General features: G+C 42.8%; 1 protein-coding gene across 1 annotated transcript; it reads right to left on the bottom strand.

The window, feature by feature from the left end:
- Window positions 1–17350: 17350 nt before the first annotated feature.
- LOC121404234 lies at window positions 17351–21310 on the bottom strand. Its single transcript, XM_041593512.1, has 3 exons — window positions 20571–21310; window positions 18224–20429; window positions 17351–17554 (listed from the first exon to the last, which is right to left on the bottom strand). The coding sequence occupies exons 1-3, from the start codon at window positions 21308–21310 to the stop codon at window positions 17351–17353; spliced, it is 3150 nt and encodes a 1049-aa protein (XP_041449446.1).
- Between the last annotated feature and the right edge of the window lie 259 nt (window positions 21311–21569).

Raw genomic sequence — 21569 nt, 5'->3', positions numbered from 1 at the left:
CGACATAAAAGTCGGACCCGATAACTTTAGCAGCCTTTGGGAATGAGAGCTTTGCAGACTCACTCAACCTTTTCAAACACCGAATAGCCAAAAATGGGGCAGGTCCAGTCCCATATGTTACAGTGTTGAGCTGGTATATTCTCAAGGACTCAGATGGGTCTCTTCTCCACACGATCAACTGAAACTGCCTGTCCGCTTCATTCACCATCACTTGGCGATACATCTTTTTTACATCGGCAGTCAGGGCGAACCTGTGCAGACGGAAGCGAAGCAGCGTTGAGTATAACTCCTCTTGAATAGTCGGTCCGACCATCAGAATGTCATTCAAGGCCACCTGAGATGACGTCTTCGACGACGCATCGAACACGACGCGAAGCTTCGTGGACGTACTTTGGGGCCGAAGGACACACTGATGTGGAATTACGTAGTGTGGAGCAGAAGGATAAGTATTGTCAGTCGGCGACATATGACCTAAGGAGAGGTACTCTTCCATGAATTCCAAGTACATTTTCTTCAACTCAGGGTCGCGGGACAATCTTCTTTCGAGCGACAAAAACCGCCGTTTAGCAATCTCGAAGGAATTGCCTAAGCAATTTGGATCGGATTTAAACGGCAGCCGTACTTCAAACCGACCTGAAGGCAAGACTTGAGTAGTCTTTCTATAATGCTCCTCACATAAGTTGTTTTCAGGAGTTAAAGGCTTTTTAGAAGATGGCAATTCTTCTAGTGACCAAAACTTTTGTAGTGTGTTGTCGATAGACACCACTGACTCTTCTCGACAACTCAGACAGTTCCTCGCTTCCTGGGTGACAGTCACCTTTGGACTGTATCTTCCAGACACAATCCAACCGAGAAGCGTTTTCTGCAGAGTTGGATAGTCAGGACCTTGTCTAATTTGACCAACCGATAAGAGTTCGAAAAATGACTCTGCACCTATCAACATATCTATTCTTTGTGGCTTGTAGAAATATGGGTCTGCAAGAGGTAGGTTCTTCGGGATTTTCCAGTCACTCACATTAAGTGCGTGATCAGGGTGGTATCCCGAGATTGACTTCAGAATCCAGAAATCGACCGAGAACTCACTACCATTGATTCGCGACTTCACCACCGTGTGTATCTTTTTCTTGACTTGTGAATTAGATTCTCCAATTCCAAGCAAGTTGATGCACGACTCCTCCCTACGGATCTGTAAGCGCTGTGCCAGGTCCTCAGTTATGAAGTTAGTTTGTGACCCAGAGTCAAGCAGTGCTCGGGCCAAAACATACTCTCCATTTTTAGTTCGGACGCTTACGCTCGACGTTGCCAGAATTACTCTATCCAAAGCTGTCGCATGGAGTGCATGCGAAGTGGAAGGGTTACTCTGACTAGGAGGGGGAGAAGAATTCTCTGGGGGTGATGGTAACGCTAAACTTTTATCCACAACTGTGTACCTATGCAATAAGGCATGATGTGAGCGGCCACACACTCGACACTTGCCAGCTTTGCATCGTACCGATGCATCGATGCCGATTTGACAAACTCGAACCTTTGCATCACTGCAAGCCGCGCAAATGGACTGCAAGTAGTCAACAGATGGTCTTTTGCATTGCAGTAACTACATTGTTGGTTTTTAGCATTCGAAGTAGAGCACGCGAATGAGCTCCGATTGTGAGGCTTGCTTGGCACAGCTTTCTGCTCCTGCTTTGGTTTTGCCGATTCTTCGGCCGAAAGATGCTGATATCTGCGATTAAGCATTTTTTCGCAGTCAGCCCAAAGCGGCAGCTTCTCATAATCGAGCTGTTCTTCCCATTTTTGTTTGGTCACAGGATCGACTCTGTTCAAGACGAGATGAATAAGCATTGCATTCGAGATCTTTTGGTCATCGCCTATCGACAATAAGGAACCATATATCGATGAAGTGGTATCGATTAGGTTCCTTAAGGACGATGCAGATTGCTGGGTCATTTTGGGAAGACTAAATAGGGCAGCAATATGGTTCATAAAGATCAGACATTCGTTATCATAGACCCGTTTTAAGCTAGCCATGGCTTTCTCATAATTGCTCTCGGTTACTTGGAACGCTCTTACCCTTCCCAACGCTTCACCAGAGAGGCATGAAAGCAAATGGTTAAACTTTTCGATAACTGGAATGCTTTCGTCATTGTGAACAAGAGTCTCAAATAAAGTAATGAAGCCTTTGAATTCCGAATATTTTCCGCTGAACTTTGGCAGGGCTAACTTCGGAAGTCGAGCACGAGTTGGGGCTACAGAAGTTGATACTGAAGGTATTGTATCACTGGCTGTCTTCAAGGCGTCGATAAGCGACATTATCTTTGCCTTGGTTACAATCGAGGGTTCTTCCAACTCGGCTCCAAAGTCATCGTCACTATCTATTTCTTCGATTGATTCTTGAACTTGGCTTGCCTTGGCTATAGTTGCTTTCAGTACGTCGAGTCTGCACTCGAGCTCTGTCAACTGCAGCGGAATCTCCCCAGCTTCCAGCCGGTCCGCTAGTCGGCGAATGCCTTTGACACGGGAGCTGAGCTTCTTTTTTAGCTCTTCAAGAATAGGCTTATGATCTGATTTGGGATTCATCTTGACTCTCGATACTTAAGTGAATCACTAATCAGGGCTGTTCTCACGATAATATTATTTGCTGCGGCGCAAAGTGTCGAAACAGGAAGGTGTACCCAAATTAGGTCGAAAGAAATATACCCGGCGACTAGAGGGTATCGCACCACTTAGCGATCGGTTTAATACGGACCTAGGGTGTTGAAGCCAAATGAGGCGAACAATCGATATACCCGACGATTAAAGGGTATCGAGGCAATTGGCGATCTGTTTAAGATGGACCTAGGGTGTCGATGCCAAATGAGGCGAAAAATCGATATACCCGACGATTAAAGGGTATCGAGGCACTTGGCGATCTGTTTACGCAGGCGTGCCAACGCAAAACACACAAGAACAACAACAAACAGCAACGGTGACAAGCGAAAGCGAAAACGAAAAATTCACCGCTGAAGCTGTGAACATATGCACATGTGTGTGTGTCCAAGCTGTGTTGGCGCTTGTGTATGCTGGGCCTGGCTGACCGACCGATAGACACCCAATTGAATTTCGAGGCACGCTTTGACAAATTGACAGTTGGATCCTTTGTACCAAAACTGTATACCCGACAATTACAGGGTAGCGCGTCGCTTGGCGAACGGTTTGACTTAAACGCGCCAAACGCAAGAACACACCAACAACAACGACGGTCAGCAACGGTGACGAGCAAAAGCGAGAACGAAAATTCACCGCTGCAGCTGCTACGTTGGTATGCGTGCGCTTGGCCAATGACCCAACTATATATTTGCGCAACGAAAACGAGAAAGGGGGAAAGGGGCGACAGTGATTGCAGTTATAAATTATATGTATATGTTCTGCGTCCAAGATGGTATGATGTATGTGAATATGTGATATATTTAATATATGTACAAACTCTACTAAATACATGCAAATCTAGCTCTACTATGTCATACGGATGTGGCAAGAATTGAAAGCGAGGTGCACTTATTTTAGCACAAGACAGTAACTACGAGATTTTAATGATTTTGTCTTTACTCGAGCTTTCAATTTTTTGCACAAATACCTCTAGTATGTATGTAAGAGATCCTGGGAATTCCACTTTCCTTGGCAGGTGGCAAATGTCTTTTGGAATGGATATCCCTCGGTGGTTGAGATCGCTAGGTATTTTTGTTCTATGTTTGTTAGCCGTCCGTCGCGGTAGTTTTAGGTGTGTTATTTGGGGGGTAGATCTTCCACACACACGCGACGCGGGCAGGTGTATATTATATACACTTAATATTTAATATGAGTTACATATATTTTGTTCACCACTCGTGTCACTGTCACTTTCTGCCTTTTTTGCTATATTAATTTACGAGTCCACCCGGGGGCGCCATGAAATTTTAGAATAGTTTTTCTAAATGAACTTTAACAAAAAAAACCGAGTTTGGTGGCTGCAAATTTTATATATTTAACGAAATACGGAGGGAGACTAAAAAGGGACGTGCGCTCGAATTCAATAATCTTTATCGACTCTTTTTGCCTTCTCGTTATAAAATATTCTTAAGCCTAACTTATCTAGGGCGGCGAAGCGGGGCGAATTCGCCAAGAGCGAGAGAGAGCTTTATTGCGCTCCCGCTTCGCCCTAAACTATCTTACACTAGACTTCAAATTTTCTCCAAATAAAAAATTGCGTCTTGACGCGACATTAGTCTTAGGTCAACAGTTCCATTGAGATATCTCAAAACTCTGTTTAAAGACTGCCACAACTCTGCATTATTTTTATGACTGTATCGACCCAAAATATTGACAGCAGTACCCAAATCAGGTCTTGTACATACCATGATGTACATCAAACATCCAATCAAGCTACGGCATGGTGCATCACAAACATCATCCGAGTTCAAAGCTTCAAAATCAAATTTAGTTGGCAGTGGTGAGTTTACTGGATTACATTCATCCATCTTAAATCTTTTTAATACATTCTAAATATAGGCAGATTGACTAAAATGTAATTCATTATCCATTTTGTCTATTTTAATCCCTATAAAGTATCGAATATCTAAGAGATCTGTCATTTTAAACTTGGTCATTAAATTAGATTTAAATCTAGTCATGGTTTTAATATTAGCTGTAGATATTAACAGATTAACTACATATAATAAAAGATATATATTCTTCTGAATATCTTTATTATCAAGTATTTAAATACAACGTTCCACAGCTGAGTCCACGAAGCCAATTTCCTTTAAAGTTCTTTCGAACATTTCGGACCAACATCTGGTTGCTTGCTTAAGCCCATAAATGGCTTTATTTAACTTGCAAACATTACCATCACCACATGACCTTGAGGAACTGACATATAAATCTCCTCCTTTAACGTACCATTCAAAAAGGCAGTTTTTACATCCATGTGATGAATATGCAGATCAAACTGATTTGAAAAAGACATTAAAATTCGAAAACTCGAAATTCTCGCTACTGGAGCAAAAGTCTCATCATAATCAATTAAATACTCTTGAGTAAACCCTCGAGCAACCAGTCTAGCTTTATAAATTACTGGCTTACCGAACTCATCATGTTTAATCGTAAACACCCATCTGCAATCTACTATATTTTTGCCGCTTTCGTATTTCGCTTTTTCGTATTTCAGCCTGGTGAGGACTTGTATATTCATTTTTGACTTTTGAAACATTACTTACATCAGATTCAGAATTACGGTTTTCAGACAAATTTTTATTTCACTGCTCATCTGATTTTATTTTATCAAATTCCATTTTCCTACTATCATTCAGAAAACTGGATTGATCACACTCCATACTATCTTTCTGGAGACATACCGTACTATCGTTCGGATACTTATCATTAACAAATTCCTTACTATCATTCAGGATACAGTCCGTACTATCATTCGGGAAATCTTTTATATCTTCAGACTGAACACAATCCTTACTATCATTCAGGATACCTTCCGTGCTATCATTCGGGAGATCTCGAGAACCTTCATTGTAGTTCTAGAATTTAACATATTAGTCTTATCAACAATAACATCTCTCGCTATTGTAAATTTTCTGGATTTTACATCCCATATGTTATAGCCATTTGGCTCATAACTAATGAGAACTCCTTTCCACGACTTCTCATCAAATTTTCGTTTCCTAGTCTTATCATGAACATATACAGTAGATCCAAAAACTTTCAAATACTTAAGATTTGGTTTTCTACTATGCCACATTTCGTATGGTGTTTTCATACTATCTTTCAATGCAACACTAGGACTGTTTTTAATTAAGTAGGTTGCCGTCAAAACGGGTTCACCCCAGAACCCCATGGCACGAGCTTTTTCTGTTATTGTTCTAATCATTCTTTCAGAAACACCATTCAATTGTGGTGTATGTGGAACAGTCAGGTGGTAACTAATTCCTTTTTTTTCATTAGAAAGATACTCTCTACCATTATCAATGTATAAATGAACTAATTTCAAATTAAAGTGAACTTCACTTTTGGCCACAAAATCTTTGAAGACTGCAAAACCATCTGACTTGTATGTAATTAAATATGTTACACAATAATGAGTGTTAGGTTAGGTTGACCCGGACGGGCCATGGGGCCACGCATAGGCCGATATGGCTCTTAGTTGTCCGGATGGGGGGTGCATGAACCTTCTTCATTGTTGTGAGGTGCAGTAAGTAGTGGCTAAGTTTACCATTGCGCTCCTTGCATATGGTTCTCGAGATTCTGCAGGTGGCGGTACTCTTCCTCTCTTCTGGCCTTCTTGTCCGCTTGTTTCTCCAGGGCGCTTTGTAGCGTTCTAAGGGAGACAGGCACGTTCTCGGTTCTGTCAATGGCCAACCCGACGAATTCCTTAGCCAGTACATCCACTGTCTCGTTACCTTCAATGCCCTGGTGGCTGGGAACCCAATAGATCCGCACTGACTTTGTCGTGCTTAGGTAGTCTAATGCTTCCCTGCTCGCCAGGACGTTTCTGGAACTGACCGCTGACGACTGCATGGATCTTATCGCCGCCTGGCTGTCCACGAACAGGTTTACCACGCCGTGTGAACGATCGATGGACTGAGCCGCCTCCGTCGCTTTCCGTATGACGGAATCTTGGAGCCGTCAGTGTAAATGTTGAGGTGTTGAGTCTGGTCCCGATCCCTTTTCCAGTCGTCGGGTCCCATAAATGAGGTTGTGTTTACGTCCAGGCAAGTTTGGGGGATCATATAGTCAGATATACTGGTCATGTCTCGGCCAATTGAACTGTGCCCGAATCCCTGTAGAGACATGTGTTCTGATGCTACTAAGCGTTGTGCCGCCTTTCCTGCAATCAGTTGAGCGTGGATGTCCAGGGGGTCGATTCCGATTATGGTTTGCTTTTGTTGGAGTTGACCTCAGCGCCCACGAAATGCAAAGCAGTGCCTGCCGCTGGGTCCTTTCCATAAGCTTATTGTACGTCATCTTTTCCGTCGCTTTCCACACTAAGACTCCATACAGCAGAGTCGGTCGCACCACCGAGATGTAGATCGATTGCATTAGAACAGGTGACAGGCACCATGTACTGCTGAGCATCTTCTTGGATGCATGGTGGCCTTCTTCACCCTTTCCAAAACATTGGGCCTCCACGCCTGCTTGCTGTCCATTACTATGCCGAGGTATTTGACTTGTGTTTTCGGGGTCAGCCTGGTTTTTTCAATTTTCGAGGGGATCCATGCCAGTACCTTGTATCTCTTGGTAAAGAGGATGAGGTCCGTCTTGTCCGCGTTAATACTGAGTCCTACTTTTTCCGTCCACTCACATATCTCCCTGAGTGTTGATTACATTATGGAGCTTAGAGTCGATGGACATACTCCCGTAATAATTAAGATGTTATTTTTGGGGCTCTCCTTTCGAATCTCTTTATTAGGTCTTCGACCACCAGGTTCCACAGGAGGGGCGAAGGGACCCCACCCTGAGGTGTGCCTCTGTGTGCCCCTTTCACCACGGAAGCAGTGCCCCATTCTGAGTACACCCGTCTACAACTTAGATGGTTCTTTATCCAGAGGTTGATTGCGGGATGCGTGTTGGTCGCTTCTAGGCGGTCCATTATTGCGTTAGTATTCACGTTATTGAATGCTCCGGATATGTCTACAAACATTCCTAGAGCATACTTTCTGTGGCTACTAGCGAATGCAGTGCCGTCTCTACCGATTTCCCTTTGGTGTAGGCATGCTGGTTGGTTGACATCCGCCCCCCTACATCGTTTCTGATGTGTAGATCCAGCAGCTTTTCTAGTGTTTTGAGTAGAAAAGAGGTGAGGCTTATCGGTCTATAGTCATTGGGGCTCATATGGCTGCACTTTCCTGCTTTTGGAAGGAAGACAATCTTCGCGGTCCTCCATTGAATAGGGATATAGCCCGTGCTCAGGTATATTGCAGTATATTGCAGAGAGCCATGGGGTAATCACGTCTTTGTTCGCCTGTAGCATGGCTGGAAATATACCGTCTAGTCCAGGTGCTTTCGTACCCACAAAGGAGTCTATAGCCCAGTGGATTCTCCTAGACGATATGAGACCCGATGGGGGATGCTGTTCCTCAGTTGCTAGGTCCTGATGCGTTGTAGCGTCAGCAACCTCGGTGCATCCTGGGAAGTGGGCTTCCATTAGTGCTGTTAGGGCTTCTTCACTGCCCTCAGTCCACTGTCCATCGTTTCGCTTGAGCTGACTCTGTATGGTAGGTTGCTTTAATAGTAGCTTCCGGAGTCTAGCCGTTTCTGGGACTTTCTCGATATTGGAGCAGAAGTTCCTCCACGAGTTTCTTTGTGCCCTGCGTATTTCCTTCTTGTACTCCCTAAGTAGGATTTTATATTCCTCATTGATCATCTCATCGCTCGCCTGTTTGGCGATTTTGAAGAATTCTTTGAGGTTGTTTCTTTGGAGCGATAGGTCCCGGTCCCACCAGAGTGGTTTGATACTCTTTTTCGTTCTCGAGGGTGGGCATGATGCGTGTTACGCATCCAGTAGTTCCCTGGATAGGGTCTCTAGGGACGTTTCTATGTCTTCCGGAGATTTCACTGTGCCCGGACGATTCGCGAGCTTCGAGGTAACTGTCTTTTTAAACTTTTCCCAGTTTGTGTTCCGGGGGTTTCTATAACAGTTATCTTCGGAGAGTGTTCAAATTCGCACTTAAACTGAATATACTTGTGGTCTGAGAAGGATGGTCTTTCAAGGACTCTCCAGCCAGATACTAAAGTACTTGTTCCCGCTACGAGTGTTAAATCTAGCACGTTTGAAGAGGTGGGACCTAAAAAGGTGTATTCCTATCCTACGTTTGCTACTTCTATGTTAGTTGATAGTATGAAGTCTAGGAGTGACTCACCTCTATCGTTGATGTCTGGGCTTCCCCACACGTTGTGATGTGCGTTTGCGTCCGTACTGACGAGAAGTTGCTGGTCTTTCGGGCTGGCTTCCGCCACTAGATGCCTCAACTCTTCAGGTGGAGCTGGCCTGTTGTGAGCCATGTAGCAGGAGGCTACCATCAGGCGTCTTTCCTTGCTTTCTAGCATCACCATGGTCAGATCGTCAGTCCTGTAATGAGACATGAGGTGAACATGGATTCTCTTTCGTACGAGTACGGCGGTTCTGTTCCTGCTTACCGATGGTGGATAGAACACGCTAAAATTTGAGGACTTTAGTCCGGCCACAGCATTGCCTGATGCAACCCATGGCTCCTGGACTAAGGCTATGTCGGCGGGCCCTTGCTCCATGGCAAAGAGGAGCTCCGCCGACGCTATCTTACTTTTGTGGAGGTTGAGCTGCAGCACACTCACCATGTGCATCTGGCTCAGCTCCACTCGACGGGTTAACTACTACCGTCAGGTAACCGTCCTCCTCCTCCTCCTCCGAGTCCAGCCCAAGACCCTGTGCGGCCTCCACGATGGTGTCCAGACCAAGGTCATGGACCACACACATCAGAGTGCACAACAAATAATGGTCTCTTCATATATTCTTGTTCTTTAAACTTTTCAAAACGAAGTCTGGCCTGCTTGCCATAGATAAAAGCTTCACATACTTCATTACTAGGTTCTACATTATTAATTAAATCAATATCAACGAACATATTATTTCTTTTCATTTCTATAAAATTCCCATTGCTTATGTGTCCTAGTTTCTCATGCCACAAACGATACATATTAATTTTGTTTGAATTCAACATATATGCATGCTTACATACCTTAAAAATAATAATCGGAACATTGTGTTTATACACTGATAGAAAAAAAGGCATAGTAAAAATAACTACAATCATATTTGAATTTAAAATGTCATTTTTAAATACAAACATAGTAAAATTTAATAGAATTCATTTTGATTCAAATATAAATGTATTAAAAATACTTTTTTAATACTGTCATATTTAATCTAAATACAAAACACTTCAAAATAACTATAATATATTAAATTTGTAGTTTAATATGTTTCATATTTAAATTGAATATTATTATGACTTGATTTCAAAATGTTTCTTTTAAAATCCAAAGGAAAAACTTTTTATTTTAAATATTCCATATTAAATGAAATCAAATATTTTTTGTATTTATTTTAACTATGTTTATATTATTTTTTATGTCCCTCGAATTCCCAACTAGTTGCAGCTGCTGCTGCCTTGAATGCACAGTAAAATTATCTTAGCGCAGGGGCATAATCACAACCAATGCAGTCCTACTCATGTTGCGATTATTTCTAGTTGAAAACTTTAACCAATTCACACCATGAGGACTTGAAATGTAATTTGCGTACGCAAAATAATAACCAATTAGTTAAAAATGAATATAAATGTGTGGCCCAGGGTTTTGCACTGATGTGGATTAAAGCCCAAGACGACGTTAGTTTTATAATAGTGGTAGTTGTTGTAACTTTATTTAATATTATGGGAATTGGCTTATGATTATGTGTATTTAATATGTCGTGTGTGTAACTTAATGTGTAGTGTGTGTGTGTAGTTCGCGAAACTCTGGCACCGACTGACTCTGACTCTCGCTTGCTTAACCCTACAAACCTCCTGCTCTAATTGATCTCTCTCCTTTGCTCAAAAAGGGCGTTGCTCAATACTGGCGGCCACTTCGAGTCGCTCTCTGCACTGCCGGCCCTATCCCGATTCCTACATTCGGCCCTCCTGACGCTGGATTCGCCCCGAATTCCTTCATGTACTCTGCCACCTTTCTCCACTTTGTATGGTCCTAAATACTTTCCTTTCAATTTTAGCCCCACCCCGTACTGTGTACGCTTAATCGCTACTAAATCATTAACCTGGTACTTTTTTTCTACCTTTCTTTTCTTATTGAATGCTAATCGATTCTCCTCCTGCAAAACTTTTATGTTCTCTCTAGCCTCTCTTCGTATCTGCTCACGCTCTTCATCCAATTCATCAACTAATGATTGATTCACCAGCTCTTTTAGCTCCGAAATATCCGAACATCGCATATCAACACCTGTCAAAATCTTAAACGGTGTGATTTTTGTACTCCTCGGCTCAATATTGTTGATTAACTGCTGCACTTTAGCTACATGCCTGTACCAAGAACCTGGACTATCTCCACTTAACTTTGACAACATAGGAACTACGATCCTGTGCATTCGCTCCACTTGCCCGTTACCTCGTGGCACACCTGTAGTAATCATCAAATGTTGTATATTCTGCCCTGAACAGTACTCTCTAAACGCATTCGCCGTGAAAGCGGCTCCTCTATCTGATACAATTCTACATGGATTTCCGAAATTGATGGCTTGCTTTTCCAAACAGTTTATGACTTCCTCAGTTCCTGTACTACGCGTTGGATATAACCACACATAGTTTGAGAACTCATCAACAACAACAAGAATATGGTTATAGCGCTTTTTGGTAATCTCAATTGGACCTACATGATCTATGTGGAATGTCACTAACCGTCTATCGCCCTTATCTATCGGTGTCAAATACCCTTCTTGCTTTCCAGCTTTCGCATTTACCAAGATACATTCTACGCAACTTTCCACAACACGACTTACTTTCTCTTTCAACTTTGGTATGAAATACGACTTTTCCACTAACTCCTGAGTCTTCTTTGCAGAAAAATGCCCCTGCCTATGAGCAATTTGCATTATTTCTCCCTCCATTTTGGATGGGACTACGATCAGTTCTCTATCGGGGTCTTTGAACAAAATCTGCTTCGCAATGTAATAGTCTTCATACCCTTTATCCTCCACAATACTTCTAATTACTTTTGTCCAGTCATCCGCCAATTGCGCCTCTTTCAATCTATGCATCACACTATCTGTCAATACGTAACACGATACTCTACTTAATGCATCTACATGCCTCATTTTCGATCCTGACCTATGCTCTATATCAAAATCAAAGTCCTGTAGGAACAGCGCCCATCTCGCAACTCTCAACGGTACCTCTTTCTTCTTCATCGTCATGGCGAACGCACTACAATCAGTGATGATTTTAAACTTCGTTCCCAAGACATATACACGCCACTTTGTTAATGCTCCTATTACTGCTAGCACTTCTAGTTCGTACGAGTGGTATTTCTCTTCGCAAGGTCTTGTTTTGCGACTCATAAATAATACTGGGTGTAGCAAGCTATCCTCTGGGTCTCTCTGCAGCAATACTGCTCCAAATCCGAACTTGGACGCATCTGTGTGTATTTCTGTTTGCAACCTAGGATTATACAACCTCAAAACTGGTTTACTAGTCAGCGCAGCCTTTAACTGCTCGAACGATATCTGCTGTAACTCCTTGAACTCGAACTTTGCATCCTTCCTTAGCAAATCTGACAACGGTTTTGCGATTACTGCGTATCCTTCTACAAATTTCCTGAAGTACGACGTCAGCCCTAAGAATCTTTGCACTGCCTTTTTATACCCGTACTCAAAAAAGAGTTAAGGGGTATATTAGATTTGTGGTAAATGTGGATGTGTGTAACGCAGAGAAGGAAACGTTTCCGATCCCATAAAGTATATATATTCTTGATCAGCATCAATAGCCGAGTCGATATAGCCATGTCTGTCTGTCCGTCTGTCCGTCTGTCTGTCTTGTTGAGCGCCTAGATCTCAGAGACTATTAGAGCTAGGGCAACCAAATTTGGTTTCCAGACTTATGTGATATCACACTGCTACAAGTGTATCAAAATTTCGCCCTGCCCCCTTCCGCCCACACAAAAGACGAAAATCTGTAGCAGGCACATTTTTAAAGATACGATAAAACTAAAAACGCAGTATCGTAGAGAATGACCATATCTACCAGATTGCCGAATCTGAATCAGATCGGATCATAATTATAGCCAGAATGAAGAAATTAATTTTTAGTTGCTTCCCCTCCCCCTCCCGTTCCAGACAACGCAACTCATTTTCCTTCTCGCTCGCACACTCTGCCGCGTTCAGTGCGCGAGCAACCCCTAGCGGAGGAGATGTAGAATATGAATGGAACATGTACAATCTACATGTTAGATGTAGAATAGACATTGTATATGTAGATGTAGATAGCAGATGTAGCAAAAGAATGTAAAATGTAAAATTTTTTTTTTTTTTTTTCTAAAATTCTCAAAAATCATAAGCTCAATAATGTATATACTGACTGAGTACGGGTATAAGTAGAGTCGTGTCCCCAGAAACGACTCACACGTTCCTTCTCGTTATCTCTGGGTATTGGAAAATTACCCACTGCCATGGTTTTTTCCTCACTTGGTTTGATCGTTCCATTTTCAACAATATAGCCTAAGAATGTTACTTTCTTCTGTAGAACCTGACACTTTGACCAATTAATCCTTAATCCGTTCTGTGCTGCCACTTCAAGCACTCTTCCCAATCTTTCTAGTCCCTCTTCAACATCCTTACTTGGGATGATAATGTCATCCATGTAAATGACTGCATCACCTTTCCTAATTAAATCACGCATTACTGACATTATGAAACGATTGAACACTGCAGGCGAGTTGGATATACCAAATGGAACATACTGGAACTCGTACTGACCATTTTGGGCAACGAATGAAGTGTACTTCTGGGACTGTTCCTCGACAGGCACGTGAAAATACCCATTCCACAGATCCAATGTGGTAAATACTCTTGCTCCCTCTAACTTTTCGATAACACAATCCATTTGCACCATTGGAAAATTATCTCTCACTATCTTTTCGTTAAACTTTCGATAATCACAACATAGTCGTTTCTTCCCATTTTCTTTTTCGACCAAAACTACAGGAGATGCATATTCTGACGTGCTATGATTGATTATCTTCTCGTCTAACCATTCCTGAACTTGGTCATCTACTATCTTTTGTTCACTGCATGCTAGACGTCTCGGATGTTGGTAAACTGGTAACTTGTCTGATAACACTAATTTCATTCTTATCTGACTACTAGCATTTCTTTTTGGATTGTATCCCTCGATCATCCCTTTCACTTTACAAGCATCTAGCTGCGATAAGTGTGAAACCTTTATGTCATCCTTATCGTCACTTTCTTCGGAACTCATCATACACAAGCTTTTATACTCTTTTAACAGCTCTGAGCAACAACCTTGTTCCTCGTTACCCTCATCCTGTATCCCTTCGCTCTTTACTTGGACCTCCGATCGTCTAACGAATTCCGTCCCTTCTTTGGTGACTTTCATGTCAATGTCTTTTAAAATTGTCCTGCCCAAAATCGCTTCAAAAGCTATGTTTTCATCCGACACAACATTGAACTCTACCGTCATTTCGATTCCATCGATCTTTACAGGAATGACTTCACTTCCAATCGTGATGATCTGAAACTCCCCAATTCCAGTCAGACATCTTTGGCGACCTGTCAAATGACCAGTTCCTAACTTAAGGAAAACTCTGCGGCTTAACAAGCAGAAATCCGCTCCTGTGTTTACAAGACCTTTGAACGTACCTCTTGTGTGTACCACATTCTTTAACTCTAGCCCGGAAAAAGTAAATATACCTGACGGTTTTGTTACAATCTTCCCTTGCACTAAGTTTGCTCTTTCCTGCTTTACCTGTCCTTCAACCCTGCAAGCAGCGGCCTTATGCCCAAGTTGGTTGCATTTATAAAATCTGAAATCGTTCTTTGGACAGTCTTTCTTTATATGTGACGTTTCTCCACACTTATAACATTTCCTAGCTGACTCTGAACCTTTTCCCTCATTTATTTCCTTACCAAAACTCCGTGATTCATATTTGTTTGACGACTTTAATGGACCACGCATCTTCTGATAAACTTCAATCTGATTCTTCAGCCATTCTGGCTTGATACAGCAACCCCTTATTGGTTCGACTATGCGGAATACCATCCACAAAGTACTCAATCAAACTTTGGTCCTCTAAATCAATCGGTTTTGCGATCTTCATCAGAGCATACAAGTATTCCTGCAACGTTTCGTTTTTCTTTTGTTGTCGCCTAACCAATCTCCGATGAACCTCTGCCGATGATACTTTAATCCCGAACTCTTCGATCAACGCTTCCTTCAATCTACTCCAGTCACGAATATCCCGCTGACTGCGTATGAACAACTTTGCTGCTCCACCTAACAATTGCTTAGCGTAAATGAAAGTCTGCAGCTGATTCTTCAAGCTCAATTATCCACTGATTAACATCCAAGCTATTTGAACCTGAAAACTCTGAAACGCTACCTTCAACATCCTTTAGCGTGAACCACGATCTAGCTGAAACTGTAGCTTCCATTTCTCTGCGACCAATTCCTGCCACTCTGTTTCCTACTTCTGCATTTTGAACTTGCCGCGCTTCTATTGACCTGAATGATTGTTCCTGTTCATCCCCATCACTCTCATCTACCTCCGCTTGAAGATCATAGTGAGTAAGAAGCCTGTTTTTTTAAATCTACCTTTCTACCAACCGTCTCCAATCCCAGCTCGTTCAACTTAAGCCTCAAATCCGCAACTAGCAGTGCCAGAATCTCGTCTCTTCTCATCTTGTACAATTTATGTTCTTATAATATAGAATGTAATGGGTAATAATATACGAAAGTGTGTGGTATTGTAATGCAGTAAAGAATATAACAATAAAAATATTAATTATAATTTCGCTCAAACTTTGGCACTCCAGTTTGCTGCTTTTACTTGGCCGGTTACAATGGCTCTCAAACAATGCGAATTTTTTAATCTCAATTTAATTTAACTTATGAATTTCAAACTTTGCCGTTACAGTTTATTTATTTTCTCCAGTTGCAGTTGCTCTAAAACTCTTCCAATTACAGTTTATTATTTTTCCAATTACCATTGCTCTTAAAGTCTTCCAATTACAGTTTATTATTTTTCCAATTACAATTGCTCTAAAACTCTTCCAATTACAGTTTATTATTTTTCCAATTACAATAGCTCTATAACTGTTCCAATTACAGTTTATTATTATTCTGATAATTGCAATGGCTCTCAAACATTAGTTGAATCTTATCAAACTGCAATCACATACTATTCAAACTGTACTCAAATCAAATTTTTCTCCTTAAACACGTTCGTTCTTGTTTGACTCACTGTCGCTCTTTTCCGCTTCCTCTTCGATCAATACTTATGTATATGGATCCTCTCGTCTGACCAGGACAATTTCCGTAACTCACCAGAATTCGCAACTGTACTTTGCAACTCGCTTCTGCTATCCGACCTTACCGCCTCCCAACGCTTGATCCCATCCAGATCAAACAGCTCTCGTTCTGCTTCACGCCTCTCTTTTCCAGCTATGCAGTACTAACACTCCAGCCAGTTGCTTGTTGTCTGTATACCGAAAAGTCCCGCGCCGCTGTCAGTAACGATTTCTGCTCCCTCTGCTTTCGTATCGTCTTCGTTTCCAGCTCCTTTATCACTGCTCTCGTCGTTTCTCGTGGCTTTCGTCGTTTTCTTTCGCCTTCACTGTTTCTTGTCGGCTTCTGTCGCAGACCTTGAAATCGGTTCTTGTTGAGTCTGCCGTTTCTGCGCGTCGCTTCTGAATTTCACAATTCCACGAAATTGTCGAAAATTCTTTTGACGCTCCGTTTTTGTCTCTGTCGCTCTCCAACAATTGTCCATTAACACTCTTGACTTGGTTAATGCAATTTTGCGACTTATGACTCGAGCTCCACTACAACACAACACAATTGACCACAATTACGACACTTTTTATTGTTGGTGTTTTTATACACGTTTAATCAAAATTCAATTTCCCGGACGAGCCCCCAAATGTGTGGCCCAGTGTTTTGCACTGATGTGGATTAAAGCCCAAGACGACGTTAGTTTTATAATAGTGGTAGTTGTTGTAACTTTATATAATATTATGGGAATTGGCTTATGATTATGTGTATTTAATATGTCGTGTGTGTGAAGGGATGGCTTTTGAGTAGTATAGTAGTGTTTATTGGATATAATAAGTTGAACAATATATGTAGAATGAATTAATTGAAAATAATGTTTTCTTGAACGTGTGTTATCTTGTTCGCTTCGACTTCTTAAGTAAGTATCGCCTCTGTTGTTATCGATGGCTAGGGCCTATCGTGCGTATAACAGCCCCCCATAGGGTGGACTGCTTCTGTTGACTAACAGCTCTTTACAGTCGGCCTTTCCTGAAAAATCGCAGCGTCCTCGCGAGATTCGTAGGGTGAGTCGCCTTCCATGTCGTCATCTTCATCTGGTTCATCGGGTGGGAGTTCGCACCAGCATTTCATTCTGTCAGAAGAATACACCGACTTATAGTGCCTTTGCTTTCGTTGGGCATGAGGGATATCTTCTACTAGATATCGGTCGTTTGGCAGCACCTTGCTGATAATAAATGGACCTTTGTAGCGAGGCTCTAATTTGCGTGATGTTCCTGTGCTAAACGGCTCATTCTCGACTAACACAAGATCACCAAGGTTGGCTTGGAATGTCTAGCATCGTAACGTTTCTTCGCAGCAGCCCTATGATCGTTGACTGTAGTCGCAGCATCTGCTCGTAGCTTTTCCAACTCGTCATCTGTCAGCATCTTCAGATCCGGGCCTTGGATCGCATTTGTCACTGTGTTCTTGAGGATATCTCGTGGCTCATAACCATACAATAGCTGAAATGGGGAACATTTAGTCGTACTATTTACCATGGTGTTGATGCTCCATTGAATTGAGCGTATCTGGTCGTCCCATCGTTTTTCATTTTCATTTGAAGGCAATAACATTGACAAAATAATCCGGTTGGTCCGCTCTGCATGTCCGTTTGCTCTCGGTGTCTTTACAGCATTGAGTATGTGCTTTACATTATTCGACTTACAATACTTTTCAAAATCCTTTGCAGTAAAAGCTGTACCGCGATCGGTAATGATTCGATCTGGCATTCCTAAGTAGCTGGTTACCTCCTGCAGGATATCAATAACGTGTTTCGTGGCTGTACTTTTTACAGCTCGCACTATGGTAAATTTAGTGAATGCGTCGACAATCACAAGAATGTGCTCATTCCGTTTTGAACTCTTTGGGAAGGGTTCCAGGTGATCCATATGTACGGTCGAAAAAGGGATCGGATGGATGTCATCATAATAGTATTGTCCTTCCTGACGTCCACCTGGTATCTTATACAGCGCACAGCCCACACATGACTTTATGTAGCTTTTAACGTAGTTGCGCATTCGGGGAAACCAAAACAAATTTAGAATCCGATTAATGGTTTTCTCTGTGCCCATGTGTCCAGCCGTGTCGTGACATTCATGTAAAATATGGAATCTTAGCTGCTTCGGCACAACCCATAGTAGTTTGCCGTCATATTTGCGAAACAGGCGATCTTGCTCGATCACATACTCGTCGGTCTCAGATTTCTTATCAATGTTCATCTCAGCGACAATCTTCTGGATTTTCTCATCTTGCAATTGTATGGCAAACAACGAATCAGCCTCGTCGATGATGGTCTTCGAAATTTGCAGGGATGCTGTGTCCAGCTCATGTGCATCCTCAAATGGAGCTCGACTTAGCGCGTCAACATGATTCATCTGTGTTCCAGCTCGATGAACAATGTCTATGTCAAATTCTTGTATACGTAGCCACCATCTTGCAATTCGGGGTATAAGCTCTCGTTTCTCCATTGATGTTTTCAGGGCATTACAATCGGTAACGACTTTAATACGCTTACCATATATGTAATATTTAAATCGCTCCAACGACTCGACGACGGCTAGAGCTTCTAGTTCGTAACTGTGGTAGTTCTTCTCTGGTTTGGACGTTGCTCGGCTATAGTAAGCAATTGGCTTCATCTGATCCTCATCCTTCTGCAGCAATACTCCGGCTAAGCCAACGGCACTGGCATCCGTATGTAGCTCATGCTCAGCATCGAGTCGGTAACTGGTGACAACGGGCTTCGATTTTAGGCGTCTCTTTAACTCGTCAAATGCATCCTGTTGTGGCTGTTCCCACTTGAACGTCTGGTCTTTGCGCAACAGGGTACGCAGGGGATCCGAAATAATGGCATATCCGGCAACAAATTTCCGGAAGTAACCGCTGAGACCCAAAAACTGCCGTACTTCAGTCACATTGCTCGGCGTCGAGAACAATGCAATAGCGTTCGTCTTAACCTCTCCAGGACTGATGCCGTCTGCGTGTATCTGATGACCCAGGAATGTAATTGTTTGCTTGAACAATTCACATTTATCCAGATTTAGCGTTAGTCCGCACTCTTGCAATACTTGGAGGATTCGCTCAAGCTTCTCATACATCTCGTCAAACGTCTGACTACCAATTAAGATGTCGTCCATGTAATGTATCATGTCGCCTTTCTGCACTCGCTTCTGTAATTCTGCCATGAGTCGATTGAAAACAGCAGGTGCAGTTTCCGTAGTGATGAATGCAGTAAACTTTCTACTTTCCGGTGCTACTTCTATCTGATAATAACCGCTGTTGAGATCCAGAGAAGAAAGGTATTTAAATCGCTTCGCGTCCTGCAGACGCTCCTCGATGTTCGGTACAGGAAAATTTTCCTTCTTGATCAGTTTATTGAGACGGCGGTAATCAACACAGAGTCGATCACTACCGTTTGGCTTCTTGATGAGCACCACTGGGCTGGCGTACTCTGACGTGGATGGTATGATAATATCCTGCTCCAACAGCTCTTCGACCATTCTGCTTACAATTTCCTTCTTTGGCTCGGATACTCGGTATGGCGCTTGCGAAACCACTTGGCCACTCTCAACGCTAATGTTGGCTTGGACGATGTTGGTTTTGCCTATGCCTTGCAGTCCTGTGGAGAAAACATGGTTGAACTTCTCCAGCAAACCGCCCATTTTACTTCTTTCCTGCTGGTTCTGTAGATTGACAAGAAGTTTTGTAGTTAGGTTGTCGCTTACAAACGCTACCGGTTGATGAACAGCACGTTTCACTTCGGTGTCGCCTGACTCAAACTTCAGCGATAGCTGACCGCTAATGATGACGTCTTGTCCTAACAGAAAGTCCTCTTGCAGCAGGTCGTCGTCTGCTACGTATACTTTGGCCGTAATCATTTTTCCATCGATGTCCATATCCACAACCATTGCTTCAGTCAGGATACAGGAACCCCCATAAATGCCTCGAATCTTCATAGAGCACTTGTGGCGATCAGCGTTGATTTGTTTGGCAACTGATTGGCGCATGATACTAGCCTGACTTCCAGTATCAATGAAGGCGCTATAGATGTACGACTTTATGTAGATTTTCCTAGTGAATAGCTTGTCGAGATTCGCGGCACCCAAACGCATCATATCTGCCGGTTGGCATTTCTCATTGCGTGCATGAAACTTATTGCAGTTGGTACAACGCGACTTCTTTTTTTCTTGTTGGCATGAACTAGCGAAGTGCCCCAATTCTCCACAATTGTAGCACTTCTGAGCCTCCTTTGGCTTTGTTGGCTTTACGTCGTAATCCTGCTTTGTCTCAAAGTTGCTGCCTTTTGGTACGAACTCCTTTTTGTTTGCGATTGGTCGACCTCTATTTACAAAATACGATTCGGCTGCATCACGAAACTGCTTCATTGACGAAAACTGAATTGCGGCAATACTATTTTGCAATTCTCGATGCTGTATACCTGATCTAACATATCTTATAACAGCTGCTTCACTAAGCTTGTACCGCACGCCAAGGGCGGACATCCGGAAACAGTACTCCTTTACTGTCTCCTTTGATCTTCTGGTTGCATTGGCCATATTGAAGTGAACTTCTGCCTCATCTGGGTTAGATCCAAACTCGTCTCTTATAGCTGCAGCGAAGTCACTCCATGTGGTGTGTAGAACCGGCGACGAGTCGAGCCACATCTTAGCGGGACCCTTAAGCCGCGTATAAATGGCGAGCAAAAGAAACTTCTCGTCCCATTGGTAAGCCTCAACTACCCTGTTGACACGATCGATGAACTGGTCTACGGAGATGGCGTTATCGTCGCTGGGGTCATAGTCCGGCAAGGTATTTGCTATTTCCTTGACCGACGCTTGCCTTACGTAATTGGTAGCCTGTCTACCTTCGGTATTTTCTTCTCTGATCTGCTGGTGGTTTGTTGTTGCTGCTGCCGCTTGTGCTGTTTCACCTGATGCTGTTGCTTCCGCGTTTTGTCGTTGCATGATGACCAACTGAACCATCATATTCTTCAGCTCCGTCATTTCATTTTGCATGTGTGAAATTGCCGCCGCATGTGACGTCAGCGTCTCCTCCTCATGTTGACTTATGTTTCCAGCTGCTTGTGGCATCTCTACGTCTTCGGTTTTCTCAAACTCAATTAGTCGTTGTACTAATTCGGCTCTGGAGCCCGAAACTGCCAAGTTCCGCTCTCTTAACAGGAACCGTAACTGGTCCACCTTAAGATCCGCAATTTTGACCATTTTCGCTGATATAGTCGCCCCTCTTTTAACTTGCACGCACAATCAGTTTGGTGCAAGCGAGACAACTGATATGACTGTATTTCACAACGTTGGGCTCCCACTTGTGAATTTCACAACGACGCTACATACACACACAAGCCTTTTGAATGTATTAGCGTATATTGACAGGCTCACACAGATTCCTGATGCACTTTCTTGAGACTCTTTCTGTCCAGGTTCACTAAGATTCCTGATCGCTGAACGTTGAATCCGTCTGCCG

Source organism: Drosophila obscura, unplaced genomic scaffold (assembly GCF_018151105.1).
Source record: "Drosophila obscura isolate BZ-5 IFL unplaced genomic scaffold, ASM1815110v1 contig_191, whole genome shotgun sequence".
In the NCBI taxonomy this organism is placed as follows: Eukaryota; Metazoa; Arthropoda; class Insecta; order Diptera; family Drosophilidae; genus Drosophila; species Drosophila obscura.
The sequence above is the reverse complement of the archived record's forward strand: the minus strand, read 5'-3'. Positions and strand labels throughout refer to the sequence as shown.

Bases quoted from the DNA above. Each gene is read 5' to 3' on its own strand.
- LOC121404234 (XM_041593512.1), bottom strand. From the start codon at position 21,310: ATGGTCAAAATTGCGGATCTTAAGGTGGACCAGTTACGGTTCCTGTTA. The intron at 20,430-20,570 runs GTACAAGCTTAG...TTTTGTAAATAG, and splicing joins ATGTCCGCCCTTGGCGTGCG to AGGTCGACCAATCGCAAACA. The intron at 17,555-18,223 runs GTTGTGCCGAAG...TCCCCATTTCAG, and splicing joins ATGACGGCAAACTACTATGG to CTATTGTATGGTTATGAGCC.